Source organism: Rissa tridactyla, chromosome 3 (assembly GCF_028500815.1).
Source record: "Rissa tridactyla isolate bRisTri1 chromosome 3, bRisTri1.patW.cur.20221130, whole genome shotgun sequence".
Classification (NCBI taxonomy): domain Eukaryota; kingdom Metazoa; phylum Chordata; class Aves; order Charadriiformes; family Laridae; genus Rissa; species Rissa tridactyla.
Window position 1 is genome coordinate 54,722,998 of NC_071468.1, and position 18,173 is coordinate 54,741,170.

At 37.4% G+C, this 18,173-nt stretch overlaps 1 protein-coding gene across 1 annotated transcript in view; it reads left to right on the forward strand.

Moving 5' to 3' along the window:
- Positions 1-15,490, forward strand: part of ADGB (androglobin) — a 117,316-nt gene extending 101,826 nt beyond the window's left edge. The window contains exons 30-35 of the mRNA XM_054197305.1: positions 5,254-5,435; positions 7,111-7,266; positions 9,703-9,811; positions 11,915-12,017; positions 13,361-13,544; positions 15,189-15,490. Coding sequence (XP_054053280.1) covers positions 5,254-5,435; positions 7,111-7,266; positions 9,703-9,811; positions 11,915-12,017; positions 13,361-13,544; positions 15,189-15,377 — 923 coding nt within the window. The 3' untranslated portion in view covers positions 15,378-15,490. The remainder of the gene's footprint in view (positions 1-5,253; positions 5,436-7,110; positions 7,267-9,702; positions 9,812-11,914; positions 12,018-13,360; positions 13,545-15,188) is intronic.
- Positions 15,491-18,173: the final 2,683 nt, after the last annotated feature.

Here is an 18,173-nt window from a genome sequence, read left to right on the forward strand (position 1 = left end):
GTTCAAGGTAGCAGTATTCCAGTTCATAGCTTCCTTTCTCCGTGTTAACCGATGCTGTGGCTCATTTCCAGTCAGTCTCAAACAACCGTCAGTGATAATGAGCGCTTTTCTCTTAGGATTCTTTTCAAATGTTGTGATTTCTGTGTTCTCTCATAATTCCTGCCTTTCAAAGCAACCCAAATCCATTTCACAGTTCATATTAAACAGGCGTTTCTGTTTATACAAGGATAGCAACAGATTGTCCGTGCCACCAACAGAGTTTAAAAACAACATATATCATAAACTCCAACACTTACTGTATTTACTACTTAGCATTTATTTTATGTACCCCTATTAACAGAAATATTTATCTAGAGTGCTTACGATAAGTAAGTGTTTCGGAAAGCACAGCGAATCTTTTTCTTATTGTGAACTAGTCTTAAAGCAACTTGAAAACTGAACTTTACCATTTAAAGCTGCCGGTACCAGTTCTCAAACACACAATTCATGTAACAGCAATGTTGGTGTGTAACCAAAAAGGCATCCCCTCACATTGTGATTTTTAAGAAAGCTGCAGTGAGCCAGGTGGAAAATTCCTGCAGCAAATTTTCACCATTTTGGGTATCACTTTTTCATGTAAGACAACAGTGCCATCTGGAGTTAGTTTTGTATTAAAGCTAATTTACCATGGCAAAAGCATATTTCAGCTTTGTATTAGCGTTTACTAAAGTCTTTCAGACTAGTCTCCCTGTAAATGAAGACCTATAATATTATAATATAGATATTACCTGATACTATAAAAATTTATTAGGAACATTTTTGAAGACAGTAAGTTCTCTGGCATAACGATGCTATGATAATTTTGTATTTTGTATTTGTTGATGTTTGTTACTCTTTACTTTCTTTAGAATCCTTACTATTGCAGTTTGGAAGTACTTGTAAAAAGAACGGTGTTAGCAAATGTTATTTCATGACCAATATTTAGTCATATTTATTATATATGAAATATCATTAAATGTTTTATTAGAGACCACATTGCACAAACAGGACATTAAAAAGGCATTAACCAGGAAAACCCAAGTACACAGAAATTAGAAAGTGCCAGATAGTGTATTATTTATACAGTCTTCATTCTTTTCTCTCTTTTTTTTTTCTTTTTTTTTTTTCCTTCCATTGGGAGCTGTTAATGGGGCAACATTTCAATGGAAAAATAGTAAAAATGTCTGGATTGTAATTCTTGTGTAAAAGGGGAAAAATCTTGCAACTCCTAATACCATTTTAAGTTGCTTGACTATGCAAACAAAATTATTTTAAGATTCATTTTGTATGTATGATTTTCAGCTATTGCCTTTTTGGGTTCGCTGGCTTTACTTTTCTTGTGATCAGAAGTTTTATTGCGCAACTGTCACAACCCAGAGTGGAATCATCAGTGTGCACTGAATGCTGACTGCTGACTCGCTACAAGAGGGACATTGAGGTGTTGGAGCGTGTCCAGAGAAGGGCTACAAAGCTGGTTAGGGGTCTGGAGGACAAACCTTATGAAGAACGACTGAGGGAGCTGGGATTGTTTAGCTTGGAGAAGGGGAGGCTGAGGGGAGACCTTATCACCCTCTACAACTACCTGAAAGGAGGTTGTAGAGAGATGGGGGCTGACCTCTTCTCCCTGGTGACAAGCGATAGGACGAGAGGAAACGGGTTCAAGTTATGTCAGGGGAGGTTTAGATTGGATATTAGGAAACATTTTTTCACTGAAAGGGTTATTAAACATTGGAATAGGCTGCCCAGGGAGGTGGTGGATTCGCCATCCCTGGAGGTGTTTAAAAAAAGGGTAGATGGGGCACTTAGGGACATGGTTTAGAAGTGGCTTTTGTCAGGGTAGGTTAAAGGTTGGACTCGATGATCTTAAAGGTCCCTTCCAACCTCAGCAATTCTATGATTCTATGATTCTATGTATTTTATTTATTGCCTTAAGTTAACTCAAGAGTGTTAGCTGTTGATGAGAGAAGGCTGTCTATCCAACTGGGAGAGCAGGGGGAGATGAACGCCCAACCCGGGCAGTAGAAGTAAGTTTGAAAAGGCAGGAGAGGCAGTATTGTTTGGAATACTCCTTTTTTTCTCCACAGCTGGGAAAGTTTCTCCCACAGGTTTTCTATTCCAGCAGGAGAACTTGCTGGCTCATGCCAAGGACAGGATTTCATGAGATGTTTGAGAGGATGTTCAGTTCTCCCTCTCTTTATCTCTTTCCCACCTTGCCTGTCTGTAGCGATTAATTACTTGCCTGGTGTTCAATGAAAAAATAGGTCACTGAGGATACATGATGGTGATAGAGTTTAAAGACCTGTAGACCTCTAAGCCATGCTCTAACCCCACCCTACTACTGCAGCCATATTGTTGCTTTGCTTCTGTCCTGGTGTATTTTTACTGCAACATTAGTGTCTGGATGAGCCCAACTTTGGAAAGATTTTTGATGTTGTTATCTGTCAAGAATCCTTCTGAGGGTCCAATCAGAGACAGGAAAAACAGTATCTGAACTTCTTGGTCATTTCCTAACCAAATCTGAAAGTCTCTCATGGGGCAAGTAACAGTCATTTCTACCAATTACTAGGTAATCCCACTAAATGATCAAAGTCTGTTTCAGATAATGGGGGCATGATATCTTCTCAAAGAAAACTTCAAAAGACTCCTCTGTATTTTACCTATGAATAAGAAACATTCTCTGGAATTTGAATTTCATAAATCAGGAGTAGCTGTTTATCTTGCCTAAAAAGGAGAACTGTTGTATCTCAATCTGAAATTATGAATTTCAGATAGGAATTATTTAGTGTAATTATTTAGCTTGTCATAGACAGGAAATCAGACTGGATTATCACTATGGTCCCTTCTGGCATTAGACTAAATGAGTCTCTGAGTAAATAATTGAAAAGTGGTAGAGAAGCTAATTTTAAGAGTTGCTATCAGATGTTTATCATCACTGCCAATTGGTGTGATGCCCAAGCTTTACTTAGTGCCATACATGTACAATAACAGCCACTGAGAGTTTGTGATGATTGATGCATAACCTGTGAGCTGGAATGGCCCTTTACGTTCTATATCATCTCCCTGCCTTTCTTCTGATCGCATCCCAATCAAAGCAGTTGCGTGGCTTTGTCCTTGGAAAAGCCCACAGGAACTACTCACATCTCCCTTAGAGTTAGAGTGGGCTGCATGCTGTAGTGCCAAACTGCAGCCAGTGCCCCCTTCAGGAATATCTGGAGGATGATCCCAAAACCGGGAAGACAGCCTGCTCTGCTGGGGAAAGCAGGAGGCCTGGGGGAACCTGGACCATGCAGCTAAGTACCATTAGCTAAGAGAGCTCAACTGAATCCTGCCCTAAACCTTTATATCAGGAGTTAAAGTGGGATACCTCATTTTAGCCCTGTCATTTCATAAGCTTGTTTAGTATTTACTAATGTCTCAGTGTATCCAATAAGTCCAGAGTGTCAAAATGTTAAAATTCAAAGTCGTAAAATGTTTATAGAAGCCAGACAAAGCTTGTGGTATCCCCTGACATAGAAAGTCTTTGTCTGATATCATTTAGCTAATGACACTGAATGTCTCTTGAGTGTTTGTATAAACAAGAAATAATTTATCTTTAAAATTAATAATTCATTGAATAATGCATGTACACCAGCCTGATTTATGGTGCCAATACGTTATGATAATGTGAAATTAAATGGAAAGCCATTTATGTAATGATATTATAACTTCAAATAATGTAATCACTATTTATTTTACATTTGCATTTCCTCTGGAGTTTGTTTAGTATCTTCAATATTTGTGGAGACGGCTTTAATTTTTGCTTTCATTCTTTAGTAAATGCTTTGGTAACATTGAATCAATTTAAGCTTAGCACTTTGGTACCATTATACATTATTTAAGTAGCATGAGGAGGTAAGAATAATACAATTTATACATAAACACGTATAGTGTATGATCTAATACACATATATATCATATAATATATATTTGTATGTGTAAGTTATATGTGTATTATAAATATGTTTCTATATATTTATTATTTAGAATTTTATATATTCATATAACCTTAGCTATGACATTGCAGATCTGATCCAGAGCTCATTAAAGCCAGTGCAATATCGTCGTGAACTTTGGATCAAAACATGCAGCACAGTGATTTGTCCTCAGCAGAAAGAGAGTAGAAAAGCATAGCATTAAGTGAAAGCTACCTTGTTATTATTGTCAGATTGTAAAACAGCTCCTCTTTTTTTTTTTTCTAAGAGAAATCCCCTGATTTATTTTATTGACTAAATCTTGGTTTTCAGCATTTGTTTTAATGTTTCAGGCAGTATGAAGGTGGAGGGAAATGGAAATTTCAGACTCAGATTTTTAGTCTTTCTCATAGTGTTGTGGGTCCGTTCTAAGTTGTTTCAATTGACATGTTCCTTATGCTATTACAGCAATATGCTATTTCAGGCTTTCTTTATCTGTTTGTTTGTTTGTTTTAACAAGAATATGACATACAAAAAGTCGTCTTAACAGCTCCCACCAGCTACGACAGTGCAGAATAAGTGTAACAAATTCAAACATATAGCATACAGATAGCATACACATGTACTGAGAAAATAATGAATCCAACATGTTCTCTGATAGTTCTGAGAATGATAATTTTGAGTTTCTTAAATATGCATCAAATCTCAGATATGTTCCTTTGCCTTAACTTCTTTGCATTTTTGGTGGGGTGTATGTTCCCTTCCGCTCTTCACACTTTCAGGCTTACAAGGATATGAAACAGTGAGAACATTGACTTGACCTACTTGGAGCTTCTCACCTGCCTGGTGTATAAGACTGACAGAGACTGTATGAGACTATGTAGGAGAAATAGGAGAAATCACAGTCACGCTGTGATTCTGTGCATTGCAGTCTTTGGACTGACCTATACACAAGGCAACAATGCAGTGACTGATGTGCAGGGACCATGGCAAACTCACAGTTAAGCCCTGTGTAAAGTGCTATTTAGGACAGATAAGGCTGTCACAATGCATCCAGCTTGTAAATCCATTTTTAAAAGTTGTTTTGTCCCCACATTCTTTCTTAATTGAACACTGAATGCTAGCGTAGCACTTGAATGTGTCGAATAATTAACTGACTTTTCTTTGTCTTTCTGCATGGCTGTTTTGTGCTGTTATTCCACCCTGGATATTATATGGGGAAATATATTTATGGATGACAACGGTATCCTGTAATTCATCATGCATCATAACTACATCTGAATAGTACATGGGGAAAAGCATGAAGAGCACAGCTTTCCCTTAATGGTTAATTATTTTGAAGGACAAAAGTCTGCAAGTATTCCTAAACGAACCAAAAAACCAAAAGCATCTGAGAAGACAGAAAAAGAGAAGTCCCACAAAGAAAAAGGATCACTTTCATCTCTTGCATATCGACCTGAATCTCAGGTGAGAACAAATCCAAGAAACTGGATTCGTTGCATGTGCCATCATCGTACTGAGATATTCTCAGGTCTGTAGATCAGTATTACTAGCACTTCTAGTGTATCCCTTGTGTTTCTCTATGCCCTGCTTTGCCACCTTTTTTAGCTTTACACCTGAGAGAGATTGAATTACACATGTAACAGATATGCGTCCTGCATTTAGAGAAGTAATGTCATCATTTCTTTGTTTATGTGTAAAACAACTACTGGTTGATCCTTTTGTTGGTCTAGTTTCTGTCTCTGCTGGAGGTTTATTAAATTCCATGGATTCGCCATATTCATGTCCCATTAGTCCCTCCTTGTAATGATTTTCATGTGTTCCCAGGGAGATGAAATAGGTCTTTCCGCTATAGTCAGTTCCTGTCTTTTATGTCACAGTTGTCATTAGCTTTCAGACATACAATGGCAGAAAAATTAGTACCTGCTTGCCTACTTGAAAATTCTTCTCATTGTGGTGGGATAAACTGAGTGTACAGTGATTGACCGAAAGGCTACTGCCAGCCTGTATGCCTTAAAAGGAATAATTGACTATGGATTGCAAACGGATTAATGGAAGGCAAAGAAGAAACTGACAGCTCCTCCTTTAATGGTATTGCTTTTACTGGGAATTTTGCTGCCTCATGGCAGGTAGTTCAAGGGGAGGGCATCTCCATAGAGATTTTCATGAAGAAATGTCTACTGAATTGTTGTGTTGACTAAACCTGCTGCACAGCAAACTTCCCTATGATTCACGTCCACACAGAGGGAGTTCCGGAATAGTGCCTTAACCCTTCCTTTGAAGCAGTGGAGTGGCTGCAGTTGAGATTGTTGGCCACAGAAATGCAATGCAGCTTCAGGCTGTCAAATTTCTGCCTTCAGCTCCAATGATGGGGGTATGCTAGAGGTGCTGGGATGATAGGTCTTGGGAGTTCTTTGGTCTGACACTAAAACAGATGCAAGTTTCAAGATGGAACTGCTAGCAGATAAAGAATCTTTCTACCTATAGTCTCAAATGAAAGCTGAACTCCTTTCTCTACTTCTAAAACTTGGGCTTAAAGCTTCCGCAGATGGTACAGTTTCCATAAATATACGCAGCACAATATCTCATTCATCAGTCAGACAGCAGAATAGCCTCCTACACTTGAGGCACTACTTGTACCCTACGGTTCTGAAGAAGCCATACCTTGAGGTGGTTTAGAGAATTTAGGAAGTGATTGGAAAGAATCAGATGGCTCATAAGACACAGCCAGATGTATTTCTACCCAAAAGGCCTAGTTAAATAGAAGACGACTTCTAGTAAAAAAGCTTGTGGAAGGAAGGGAAGGAAAGGAGGGAAGGAAAGAGAAAAAACCTTGACAGGAAGGTAAGACAATAATTTCTACAAAACACTTGTTCAGACTGTTGAGAAGGACTGTGAGTGTGGAGCATGCTGTATGGGAGTGAGGGGAAGCACATAAACAAAATTCCTCAAAGACCTTCTAGACATTGCAAGGTAATTTTCCTTTCCTTTGGTAGCCGCTGTGTAGTAACGCATGTCAAAGCCTATCAGTGTATAGTGTATATTAGTCAGGAAAATTACCAGGATACAGAAACATAACTTTATCCTAAATAGTGGTAGTAGATGTATACCAAACATTATGTTTATGATACTTCACTTTCAGCAAGCTGCTTCAAACAAACCATACTGGACTCTACGTCTAGTTAGTGAACAGAGAGAGGCCGACATTCTGGAAGTGAAGAAGGACACCCAGAGAGCAGATGAGATCAAAGCCATGAAACAAGCATGGGAGTCTGCAGAGCCAGGAAGAGCTATCAAGGTAATATCGGAGTGCAATCTTTGCAGTCATGTTTCTTCACAAGTTCCAGGAGCTGCTGTGATGGTAGAGAAGTTTCCAGAACAGAGACTTGACTTCATATGGCTGTCCTCTTCACCACTCTGGAAGACAGGAAATTTTACACAAAAGTGATTATGTGCGTGAGTTCTGGACAGAACGCAGATCATCTCCTTTAGATTTCTGTAGATTACTGAGACTTTAGATTCAACTTTACAAAACAGAGAAAAGTTTCTCCTTAGAAAGCGCACTACCTCTACACAACTGCAAAGCTGCTACTTGTGACAAGTTTAATGTTTAGCATGAACAGATTCTAGTGAGAAATACACTGTTACAAACATGCCAAAAAGATTTCCCTTGACGAGCTGGCACCTGGCCATATCATCACTCAAGTTGTCTCCTGCAGCCAGGATTCCCGACTTCATTCTGGGTTGCAGGTTACCCATGAGCCTGTATGTGCTGCTCTGTATGAATGCACTGGTTTGGAGAAGCAATGCTGATTCAGATGTCAGCTGCAGCTGGGCTCTTTTGACATAACGTATGCTTAAGATGGAAAAATAATACAAGATCTTTCTTGCAAAGCAAAAAGTTAAACTGCTGATTCAGAATTGGAAGCATCATTACCAAAAACAAAAAAAAAGGAAAAGAAAAGAACAAAATGCAGTCTTAAAAGTTACCTAACAGTCATCCCCTATCATGACCACCACCAATGACCTTTGAGGGGTATTCGGCCAGAAACCCCAGCTCAGAAGCATTTTGCCTTTTTTTATATTACCTTTCAGAAATAAACCTCAGGCATGGGTCTTCACAGTAACACTTTCAGGTTGTCAGTTCTGTTCAGTGTATCCAAAGCTCAACAATTTTTCTGACACTACTTTATTAAATTCTGATCTGAGGAGAGATGCATTACTCTGCAGTTTTGATTGGCTGTGCTGAGACTGAAAAAGCAAGTACAGCATCCTAAAGATTATCTGGAAATGAATCCCCTTTGATGTGTAAAGAGTCTCTTCGGAATGCTAGTTCTATCACCATTGCCTTGGTGAAAATCAACTGAATTACAGCTAAGGGGTTCCATTTTAAAAGCCCCTTAGGTCTGTGACCATTTTTCCTAAAACAGCCATTGTTAAGAAAATTGCAGCAGCTACATGTAATAAAAAGAAGGTCTAACTTGGGGGTCTGATACTCGGACTAAGTAGCTTTCCTCCTCCTTTCTTCCTGATCACCCTGCCCCAACATCTGCCTGTTCCAGGGGTCACATGCCCTGTGACTCTGGGAATTATGTGCCTGACTCCAGGCTTGACTTTTGGCTTCTCCGTTCATTCATTCTGACAATTTGAGCCCTTAAGAGAAAGCCTAGTGAGCCCAAGTCACCTTCTGAAAAGACAGGCAGAAGTGCTGATGCCTGGTTTTGGCATTAAAGGTAATTGAGTCTGAAAGAGTTTGCGCCCATAGCTCCGATTTCTCAGAAGGAAGTCTAAATCCCAGGCTATAGGAGCTCCTAGAGGAAGAGATATTTCTCTAAGGAGATGCAGTAGCTAAATGTATTCTGATTGTATATTCAGTTATGAGGGAACCAACCTTGCTTTTCAGTTTGGTTTGGTTTGGTTTTTTATTGTTTTTGTTTGGTTGTTGTTTTTTTTTAATCCAAAGATTATTTTAACCTATGCAGGGATCAGTGATTTTCCAGAATTTCATTGCATGATGATCTTTAGTGTAAGTATTCAATATCTCAGGACTGACAGAATGGGAACCCTAGCATCTCTTCTGATTCCAGTCCCAGGCAGAGCTGTGTGCTGCACTCTGGTGTTAGCTTTCTTATTGACAGCATTGTTTTCTTGTTTGGGATATATACTGAATATAGCCAGAGTGCACTCAGTGGAGTGAAACCATTGAAAGCGTACTATTTACTTTTCACTTTACTGAACTACCGTCTCACGAAGGTTTACTTAGAGGTTCTAATTCATATACTCAAGACACACTCAATATAAATTAAAGATTAAGTACTACTGCTAATTTATTTCTCCTCTACACTGCACATTAAAAGTAAACAAATAAAGGTTCCAAAATATTACTAGAAAAATTGGATGTTTAATGTTGTCAGGTTATTATTTAAGAAAAAAAAAATCTATTGGACAGATGGCTTGAATATTACTCTGACATGAAATGTGGTCCTCTTATGTTTATCTTTTTTTCTCCCCAGTGAGTCACTAATGGTATTCCTGTTGTTAGAGGTGACATTTTCATAGATCAAACCAGTGAAATATACTCACCAGTAATATGAAGTAGCATCATCTCACATGCTCTGTATTTGAAGATTTACTGTCTTATTGACCACTTATAACTTCCTAGCTTTGAAAATTCTTTGGGATTTAAAGTATGCATTAGAAGATTTCTTATCTGTATTAAAACTTTAATCTCTAGGCTTTTCAGGAACGCATGCGATTTATTAATAAGTATGCTGTGAGAGATTCAGAGGAGACCGTAGCTGGGACTGAGACTGGCAGTTTAACATCTAGTTCAGGAGAAAGAGGTAAGGGTATAACTTTCTGTCAAGCATGTCATATGTTCATCATGGTCAGCTCCTTAGAAGAGACTTCTGCATTAAATACTGGTAGTAAATGGATAGAACAGCGCCGATAAAGGTGCCCAAATGCACATGGCATGTTTAGTCCCTATCTTCTCTAGCCCGTTTTTGGTTTGGTTGTTGTATTGCTCTATTTTCAGACACAGATATAGCCTCACAGCTCTTGGAGGCTGACAAGTTACCCTTAAGCAAACTTTAAACAGTCCTTCTGTACTAGAATTCAAAGCCTAAGTTAACCTGAAATGTTTGGAATTTCAGTAGAAAAGGCTTACTCCCTCAATTCCAAGTTGGGTGCCGGAGGTCATTAATGTAGAAATATTAAACAATTGCTTAGCAGATGAAACAGCATGTCAGTAAAGTACTAATACTTCTAATGTTAATGTTAATAATACTTGAGGTTAATGTTTATGGAACCTGTTAATGGACAGTACCCTGGAAGTGAAGTGTCAAAAACTGTGTACAGAGTAGCATCAGCTTCCTGGCAGCTTCCGTAAGCATTGTCTAATTTTATGCAGTGGTTACAGCTTCTGTAAGTTCTTCATTTGTATTGCGTGGCAATTACCAGACTCTGATGAAAATCTGAACTGGGTACAAGGCTGCAAGGCTTTTTGTTGTTTCTTTTCTTCTGAGAATAGTGCTGAGATCAGGCCATCACATAACAGAAAGTATAGTACCCAGTCTGATTGTGATGATATCTGGCCATGGCTCATGTGCATGGAACTAGAACCTGTGACTAGTACGTAACTTGTTAAGATTAGATTTTTCTGCTCAGGTAAGTAATCCTCCTGGGAATGTTTCAGAACGTAAAGCAGAAGTAGTCCTCACCTTATGCTGTAAACAAACACATCATTAGTTACTTCTTGCATTCCAAAGGAACTTGACAAAATATTATTTCCTTTAAGCTATTGGATAAGGACTTCAAAATTAATGGTTGTCTACCAAGAGCTTTGTTCTAAACTTAGCAACTGGAGTCTAATACAGTGTCTCACGATGTAAAGAGGTGATACGCCAATGGCTTTAAGGTTTCGTTCCACAGAGTGCAGCAACAGGCAAAAATGTGCTTGAACATCTAAGTAATGTTCAGTATTTTAATGAGAATCGTTATGTTCTGGAGAATTCTTTGCTGATGGGCAGTGTCTAAGGCACTTCCAAAGTCCATGTCATCCTTCTAGACCAAAAGAGAAGGCTGGTATATTTCTCTATGTATAGACCGTAAATATATAGCCAGTAAATTTTTTTAATGCTCAGAAACATCTTTCCTATTTTTGGTGAGAAAATTCCAGTAATAGCTTTTTAAAAGTTTCAATTGATTATTAAAATAAGTCGATTAAAAAGAGAGGTTTTATGGAAACAAACTACTGCAGTCATCATTAAGTCTCATCAAATTTCACGTGCATTTTCAGCACATCCACATGAACTGAAAGAACGAAGCGTTGGAATAAACACAATGAAGTTCAGCCCAGTGGCATGTTTAATATCAAATATGTCATTATATTGTGAGAATGCTACATTAAAGCATAATATGGTTACTATCCATGTGGTAAAAAAAATAATCTAAGACTGCAGAATGACAATTTTAAGTTGTCTTGGAGCCCTTTTACTTTAGACTGATATTTCCCAAACTAAATCTCAGCCCAAAAGCAAATGTAATTTTTTTAAACTACAGCCAGGACTGAACGATCAGATTTTTATTGATTTATTTTTTTTCTAATAAAAGTAGGTTGTTCCTTGCTGATTAGAAGTTGTTCTTATGTTCTTTAGGCACTTTAAATTGAATCTTCTTGCTTAGATTTACAAACCTTCTTGAGTACTGTGGATTTAGCCCAAATACATATCTATTAATTTATCTCTAGTATATATAGGGCTTTTGCAGCATCTTTGATTCTATCATGAGTGTTGAAAATAAAAAGGCAGACATATTATATCCTCTAACCCATATTCTCATTTAATAATGTATTTTTTTGAGCCAAAAGAGGAAAAAACTATATAAGAATTTAGATGGAGCCTCCTATCATAACTGAATAACCAGTTTAATCTGTTCTGTTGTAGATTATCTTGCCATAGGAAAGAAAGCATCACAAACAACTATTGACTCAAGCTTACAAATGCAGCAAAAAAAATGGGAGCCTATAGACCTTAGTCCTTATACGAGGTAAACTGCATCAAGAACAATTAATTCCCAGTGAAACACCAAAATGAAAGACTAGCTAAGGATTTTCATATTTTGGAATTAGTAAATGCAATATATTTTTATGCACTCGTATCCTATCTGTGATTGGATGCAGTACAATTGATGTGAATTTAGACTCTATCCTTCACATGTCATTGAAGTAAGCTACAATTCTGTCACATGCTTGTTAAAGTTGCTGTGAAATCCTGGTCCAAGTTTTATCTGTTGTTTGTGTTGTGTACACAAAATCACTCAGTAGTGAAAGGAGAAGTGTAGATAGCATCAAGATACAGTTTTCAGCTTTGATTTTCCTGGTATGTGCAAATCTGTGCTTTCTTACATCCATTTACAATTTATGCCTTTTCCTTAACATAATACACGTCAAAGGAGCTGAATCACTGCACTGCAGGTAATGAGAATGTGACATAAAAACCTGAAGAAAATGCATGTGCCGGCCAATAGGTTTCAGTGGTCATCTTGAAAGAAGCGCATATGAAGTTTGTCAGGATGTTACGCTAGATTAAAATAATATAATTAACAAATGCAATTCAGTTAATAGTTAATAGCTGAAATAATTATATTAATTATATTCTGTATTCAGAAGAGCTATAGTCTTTATGGCGTGTTGATATGAACCTATCTAGCTAATATACATGCACCTGCATGTTTGCTGTGCTGCAGGTAGAACCCAGTTCATGCTTAAGTCCGTTTGTATTCAATGTGGCATTTATGCAGCTCACTGATTTTCAAAAGACTTTAGGACGTGCTGAAAAAATCCCCAAATTTCATTTGAAATTGAAGGGGAAACTGGTGTTATATTGAAGTGAATAACATAAAAACAGTAGAAAATATGGCAAAATATCTTCTACAGGCTTGAGTCTTGTTAGCATTTTATTTGTCTTCGTCTCTTTGACTTTTACACTAGTCATTTAAGTCAAATTATAAAAATGTATTATGCACTTAGCTGCCATTATGCCAATGGCAAAAAAAATTAAAAATTACATTTGTCTCAATGCTGAATTATAATACTAAAAACTTCTGGAAAGATGATATTTCTTGCAAATTAAAAAGAAGTGTCACATGTAGGAGTTTTTCATATGCTCAAAGATGAGCATGATTTTACGAATTTTTAAAATAGACAGACAAGTATAAGAAGACCTGGTCTCAGGCATGTAGTTTCTCATTGGGGTTATATATAAGCAGAGGAAAAGTGACCATATGATGGTGAGGTATGTAAGCCAAATAGATACATATAGGTGTAAGCAAAATATATACCACTGAAAACCGCATTTGAAATAAGACAAATATTTTTGTATTTCCTTCAGAAAAACAATGTCTGAGTCTGTGCTGAGAAATGAGTCTGTCATTGAACAGCAAGAGATGCGTAAAGCGGAAAAAATCAATCGTTTTAGGGAACTTCGAGAGCTGGCTTTGGAACAAAGAGAAAAAGAACAAAATGCCAGAGCTTTATTGAAGCACAATATACTTGAAATGTATGAGAATCTGCAGGTAGGTTTTCAAGATTACTTCCCAGTGACTATTACTGTGATATTCGCCACTAGTATGGATCAACGATTCTCAAGAGTTTTGTAGTCAGTATCAATGGTTAGAAACAGTGAACAAGCTTGAAATTTCATTTGGGCAAAGGTTAAAACTAAAGGTTCTAGGGGGAAAAAAAAAGTACTACACAACGTCCTTAATATGATATTCTTAGAACTTTCTTGATACAGCTCTCTGCAAAAAACACTATTTTAAAAACATCACCGTGAAAGGATAGTTAAAATTGAGAATAAATTGAGCAATTATATCTATGGCCAGATGCATATTAGATAAAACATCTCTGATTTGGCTATTTTTTTTTGGTTATTGAATTGAATAGGGCTTTTTGTCAAGTAATAAAGAACAAGCTAATGTAATAGGACGACAAGTTGCTCCTAATGTGTCTTACAGCAAAGTTAGAGAACACAGTTTTCATGGAATATGCATGATGCCAACAAACAAAAAATTGGAATTATGAATCCCTAAAAAAACATGTCGATAAATAATAAATTGGGTAGCATTTATGTAGGATCCATTGTTAGGATTAACTCAGACAATGCATTGCACGTGAAATTGGTAGAAATATCTTAACAAAATTGGCTTAGCCCTTGAGTGTCAAGAGGAGCAAAACATTTTCTTACACCATGGTGATACGGTAACCACTAGCAATCAGCTGGTGACTATTTAGAGCTCTTAAAACTGGATAAGAGACAGTAAAAATAATTTTACATCAAACCAACCTATTTACAGAAATCACTTGAAAACATCTCCTTAACAACTTCAGAGACAGCCTGATTTATATTACTTAACTACCAGTCTGCAAGGAGCTGTAGTTCTCTACCCATGACTGATTGATCCTAATAAGAATGCATGTCCAGGGTTTCAGATGTTGCTATCCTTTTGGATGCCTAACATATTATATATTAGAAAGGCAAATTTTTATTAAGAGTAGGTCCTCAACTCTTTCTAGAAAGTATGCCCATTAACGTTGTTTCACAGTACTAATTTAAAATGCGTTAACTTGTGAATATGCATACTATGCTGGTAGCATATTTACAGTTTTTTCACCTGTAGACCACAGAGAACTATATAAAGGAATCCAGATATACCTGTTTTCCAGGATGGAAATGTAAAGGAAAACGTTTTCAGAACTGTCCAAGTGCCACTTTCCCTAAGTCTCGTTGAAGGTCAACGTGATTTAGGCTCCTTTCATTTCTTAAAAGACTAGGGCTCCTGAGCCATTTCACCATTGCTGAAGACTAGGTTTTAAGGGACTTGTTTAAGACAACAAAGCAAGCCAGAGAGACTAGACCCAGATGGGTAACTAGTCTGTTGCCCTATCCTCCTTTCACACAATTAATTTATTATGCCAGCATTTAAAAAGCATTTTCATTAACTTTCTCTTCTACTTCATGGTGAAAAGACTGACATATAGCTGTGTTGCTGTGACAAATCAATAAAAACACAAGTAAAAAGAAAAGGAGAGATGCCCTCCCTGAACTTATAGAGTCACAAAGTGACACATAACAGGAAGGATGCAGTTGCTTGTGATGAAATCAAGATTCATGTGTTGGGGGGGTGGGGGGGGCGGTATTGCTGTTTGTTTTTGGCTAGGCATCCTTAGATGAAACACGAAGCAGAGTTTACAGCATTCGGGAAGCATACAGAAGTAAGCTGCTGGAGGAAGAGCGCAGAAAACAAGAACTGGCAGCTCAAGAAGCGGTCCTGCAAGCAGAGCAAGAGAAGAAAAGCCCAAACGCACAGAAAAAAAAGCAAGCAAAAGGTTTAGGGAAAAAAAAGTAATTGCTAGCACCGCTGAATTGTATTTAATAGTTTGGGAAAGGAAGTCTGCATGCAAAGATGAGAATGAATGTTTGTTATTTTTCATCATTTTTGTCAACTATATCTCATTTTATCTCTTTGCCTGGTGCTAGTTAAAAAATTGATCTAGAATTCATCTTTTTAACAAAGTATTTGGTATTTTGCCTCTCATAAAGGTACTCACTACTATTAAAGTTTCTGTGTTTTACAGGAATAAAATTTTGTAAAAAAAAATTTATATCGCATTCCATCTCCCAAAATCACGGTGTCTTTCATCCTCTTTTTCCAATCAAAATAGAACCAGTCAAGAATGAACCAGGGTTGAAACAGGGACTGTAACCTATCAGTTTTGAAGTCATTTAACTTGGCAGAAACATGAGCTCCTTAAGTGGATGACAATTTGTGGAGTTTGTAATGATTAAATAGTGGCATACCGCACATTTCATATGCAGGCATTGGAAGGCTTCCCAAAGCCTGGTTCAGTACATAGTCACAAGCTTTCTGTGTACTGTAGTATTTTTCCCTTTCATCATTCTTTTACCTTTTTTTTTGATTCTCACGGTACCTCTCTGCAGTGTCAAACTCATGGTACAACTTCCCAAAGCTTGTTGAATAATCCTTAAAACCCTATTACTCTTTGTTTATCTTTCCTAAGATATGTTTTGCCCGCAGTGGTTTTGCTCAAAGTGATTAGAATAGACCATCAGTCTATTCCTAGACCTTCAGCTGGAATTTAAAAACATTCCTTAAAGGTAGTGTGAATGAAGTGGCAATCACAGGCTTTCTACATGAAGGGTGAAATATTTCCTCTAAGCTCTTGCTTCCGTTAGCATAGAATTCCTATATTTTTTGGTATTGCCATCGAACACAAAAAAATATGTGCATTCCTACTCATTAGCTAGCACTCTGTAGTCAGAGATAATGGTCTTACAACAGTTAAAACTCTCTCTAGACCAGACAGAGCTATTTTAAAAGTCTTAAAGAACTTTTTGGGTATGTAGTCACAAGCACAAGCTTGGGAAGTTGGAATGCCTACATAATGTACACATATAATATGTCTGGGATGCCCAAAAGTATTTCATTATCTAGGTAACGTGAGAAACGATGAGACTCGCCTATTTAATGCAAATCACAAGAAATGTTATCCTTTGCGTTCTGGCTGCTGGTACCGGCTAGCCATTGCATTTGAAACCAACCTTTCTTCTGCCTCTTAATGACATACCAGATGTTCAGCCTCTGCTGGTTTTGCTCACCTCTGTTCTGTCAGTACCTCGCTGCCTGGCTTGAACTTGACTCATTCCTTTATCAGTTCTGTGATGTCTGTTCTTTGTACATCATCACACCTACACACCTGCTGTGATGCCTCTGCCTCCATTCGGCCTCCCTCCTCCCATACAACATAAACTAAACTAACTGGCTTGAGTTTTCATGTCCGAAGAGGAATTGAAACTGGAGTCCTAAAACTGCACTGGTGATTTTTATTTCAAAGAGCAGAAGCTAAGTTTTGCTTTGACCCGTGCAGGCTGCAAACAAAAAGCCTGTCAGTCTTGTGCTATAATTGCTCTGACTTTGTCCTCTCTATTTTGGAATATGGGCTATACTGCTTCATAATATTCCATCTTGTTTCCATGGCAATAGCACGTGTTGGTTGTCTTCCTATGTGAATCTCTAATGAGCTTCTGTAGAGGAAGATCAAGCTGAAGTTCTGTTCTTGATGTCACTGCAAGTGCTATAATGACATTCTGTTGTAAAAATCAATCCAATTCCAAAAGCCAGCATAATCGACATCTAAATGTCAAAAATTCAGCTAATAACCGGCATGATCAGAAGCTATCCCTGCATGTAATCAGCTATAAACAGATTTAAACTCAGACACAGTGTACTCAGATCTACATTATCAAATCTAGTTCTGATGTTATACACAATTCTAAGTTTCATAATTTCCTCATTTTAAAGAGTAATGTGGCACCGTCGGAATCTGCTGTGTGGTTTGTGAATGTCTCTATTGGCTCATTTATCATTTCAACAACACAGATACGATGAGAGAATGAATTACTGTCACACTGTTTAATTGCATGCACTTTGGAGTATGTAATGTTTTAAGCGACACACAGTAGCATTTTTATTAAATCCCTGTGCATATTCCAGAAAAGCAAAATACCCACTTACATCATAATGGAGCCTGGGAGAGAAAAAGACCTTGTTTTAGACTGTGACAAAGAATTTATATACATCGCACCCAGAAACAGATGACTGAAGAAATTTCATATGCATCAGTTTTACATCAACACAACAGCTTTTTACATGGTGCACTATATTACAGGCTAAGTTAGCGGGGAAAGATGTACAAAAACTAAACCAAAATGTAACTGTATTTCAGAACAGCCATTTGCAGTAATTTAAGAAGCCATCATGTTTAGCACTTTACTGTAAGAAAAACAAACAAATGTTGTGTTTTTATTGATGTGCTTGTTGCCTCCAGTTTGTAGACCAAGTTTGCCCCAAAATCAAATTGTGTGTTTGCATGGATAAAGCACTTGTGCCCTTTAGGAGTAAGACAACTTTTAAGCACCATAGTTTTTATGAAATTTAACCAGCCTTTATATCAAAGGAATTTACTGCCTGTATTCAGTACAAGAAATTGCACAAATTCCATTTTCACACATTGTATGTTTCAGAAATATGCCACATTGCGTCAAGCATTCATATTTTCTTAAGGTTTTCGGTAATAAAAGCTCTGGAATTTGGATAGTCATCGTTCCTGCTTATACTCAGCTT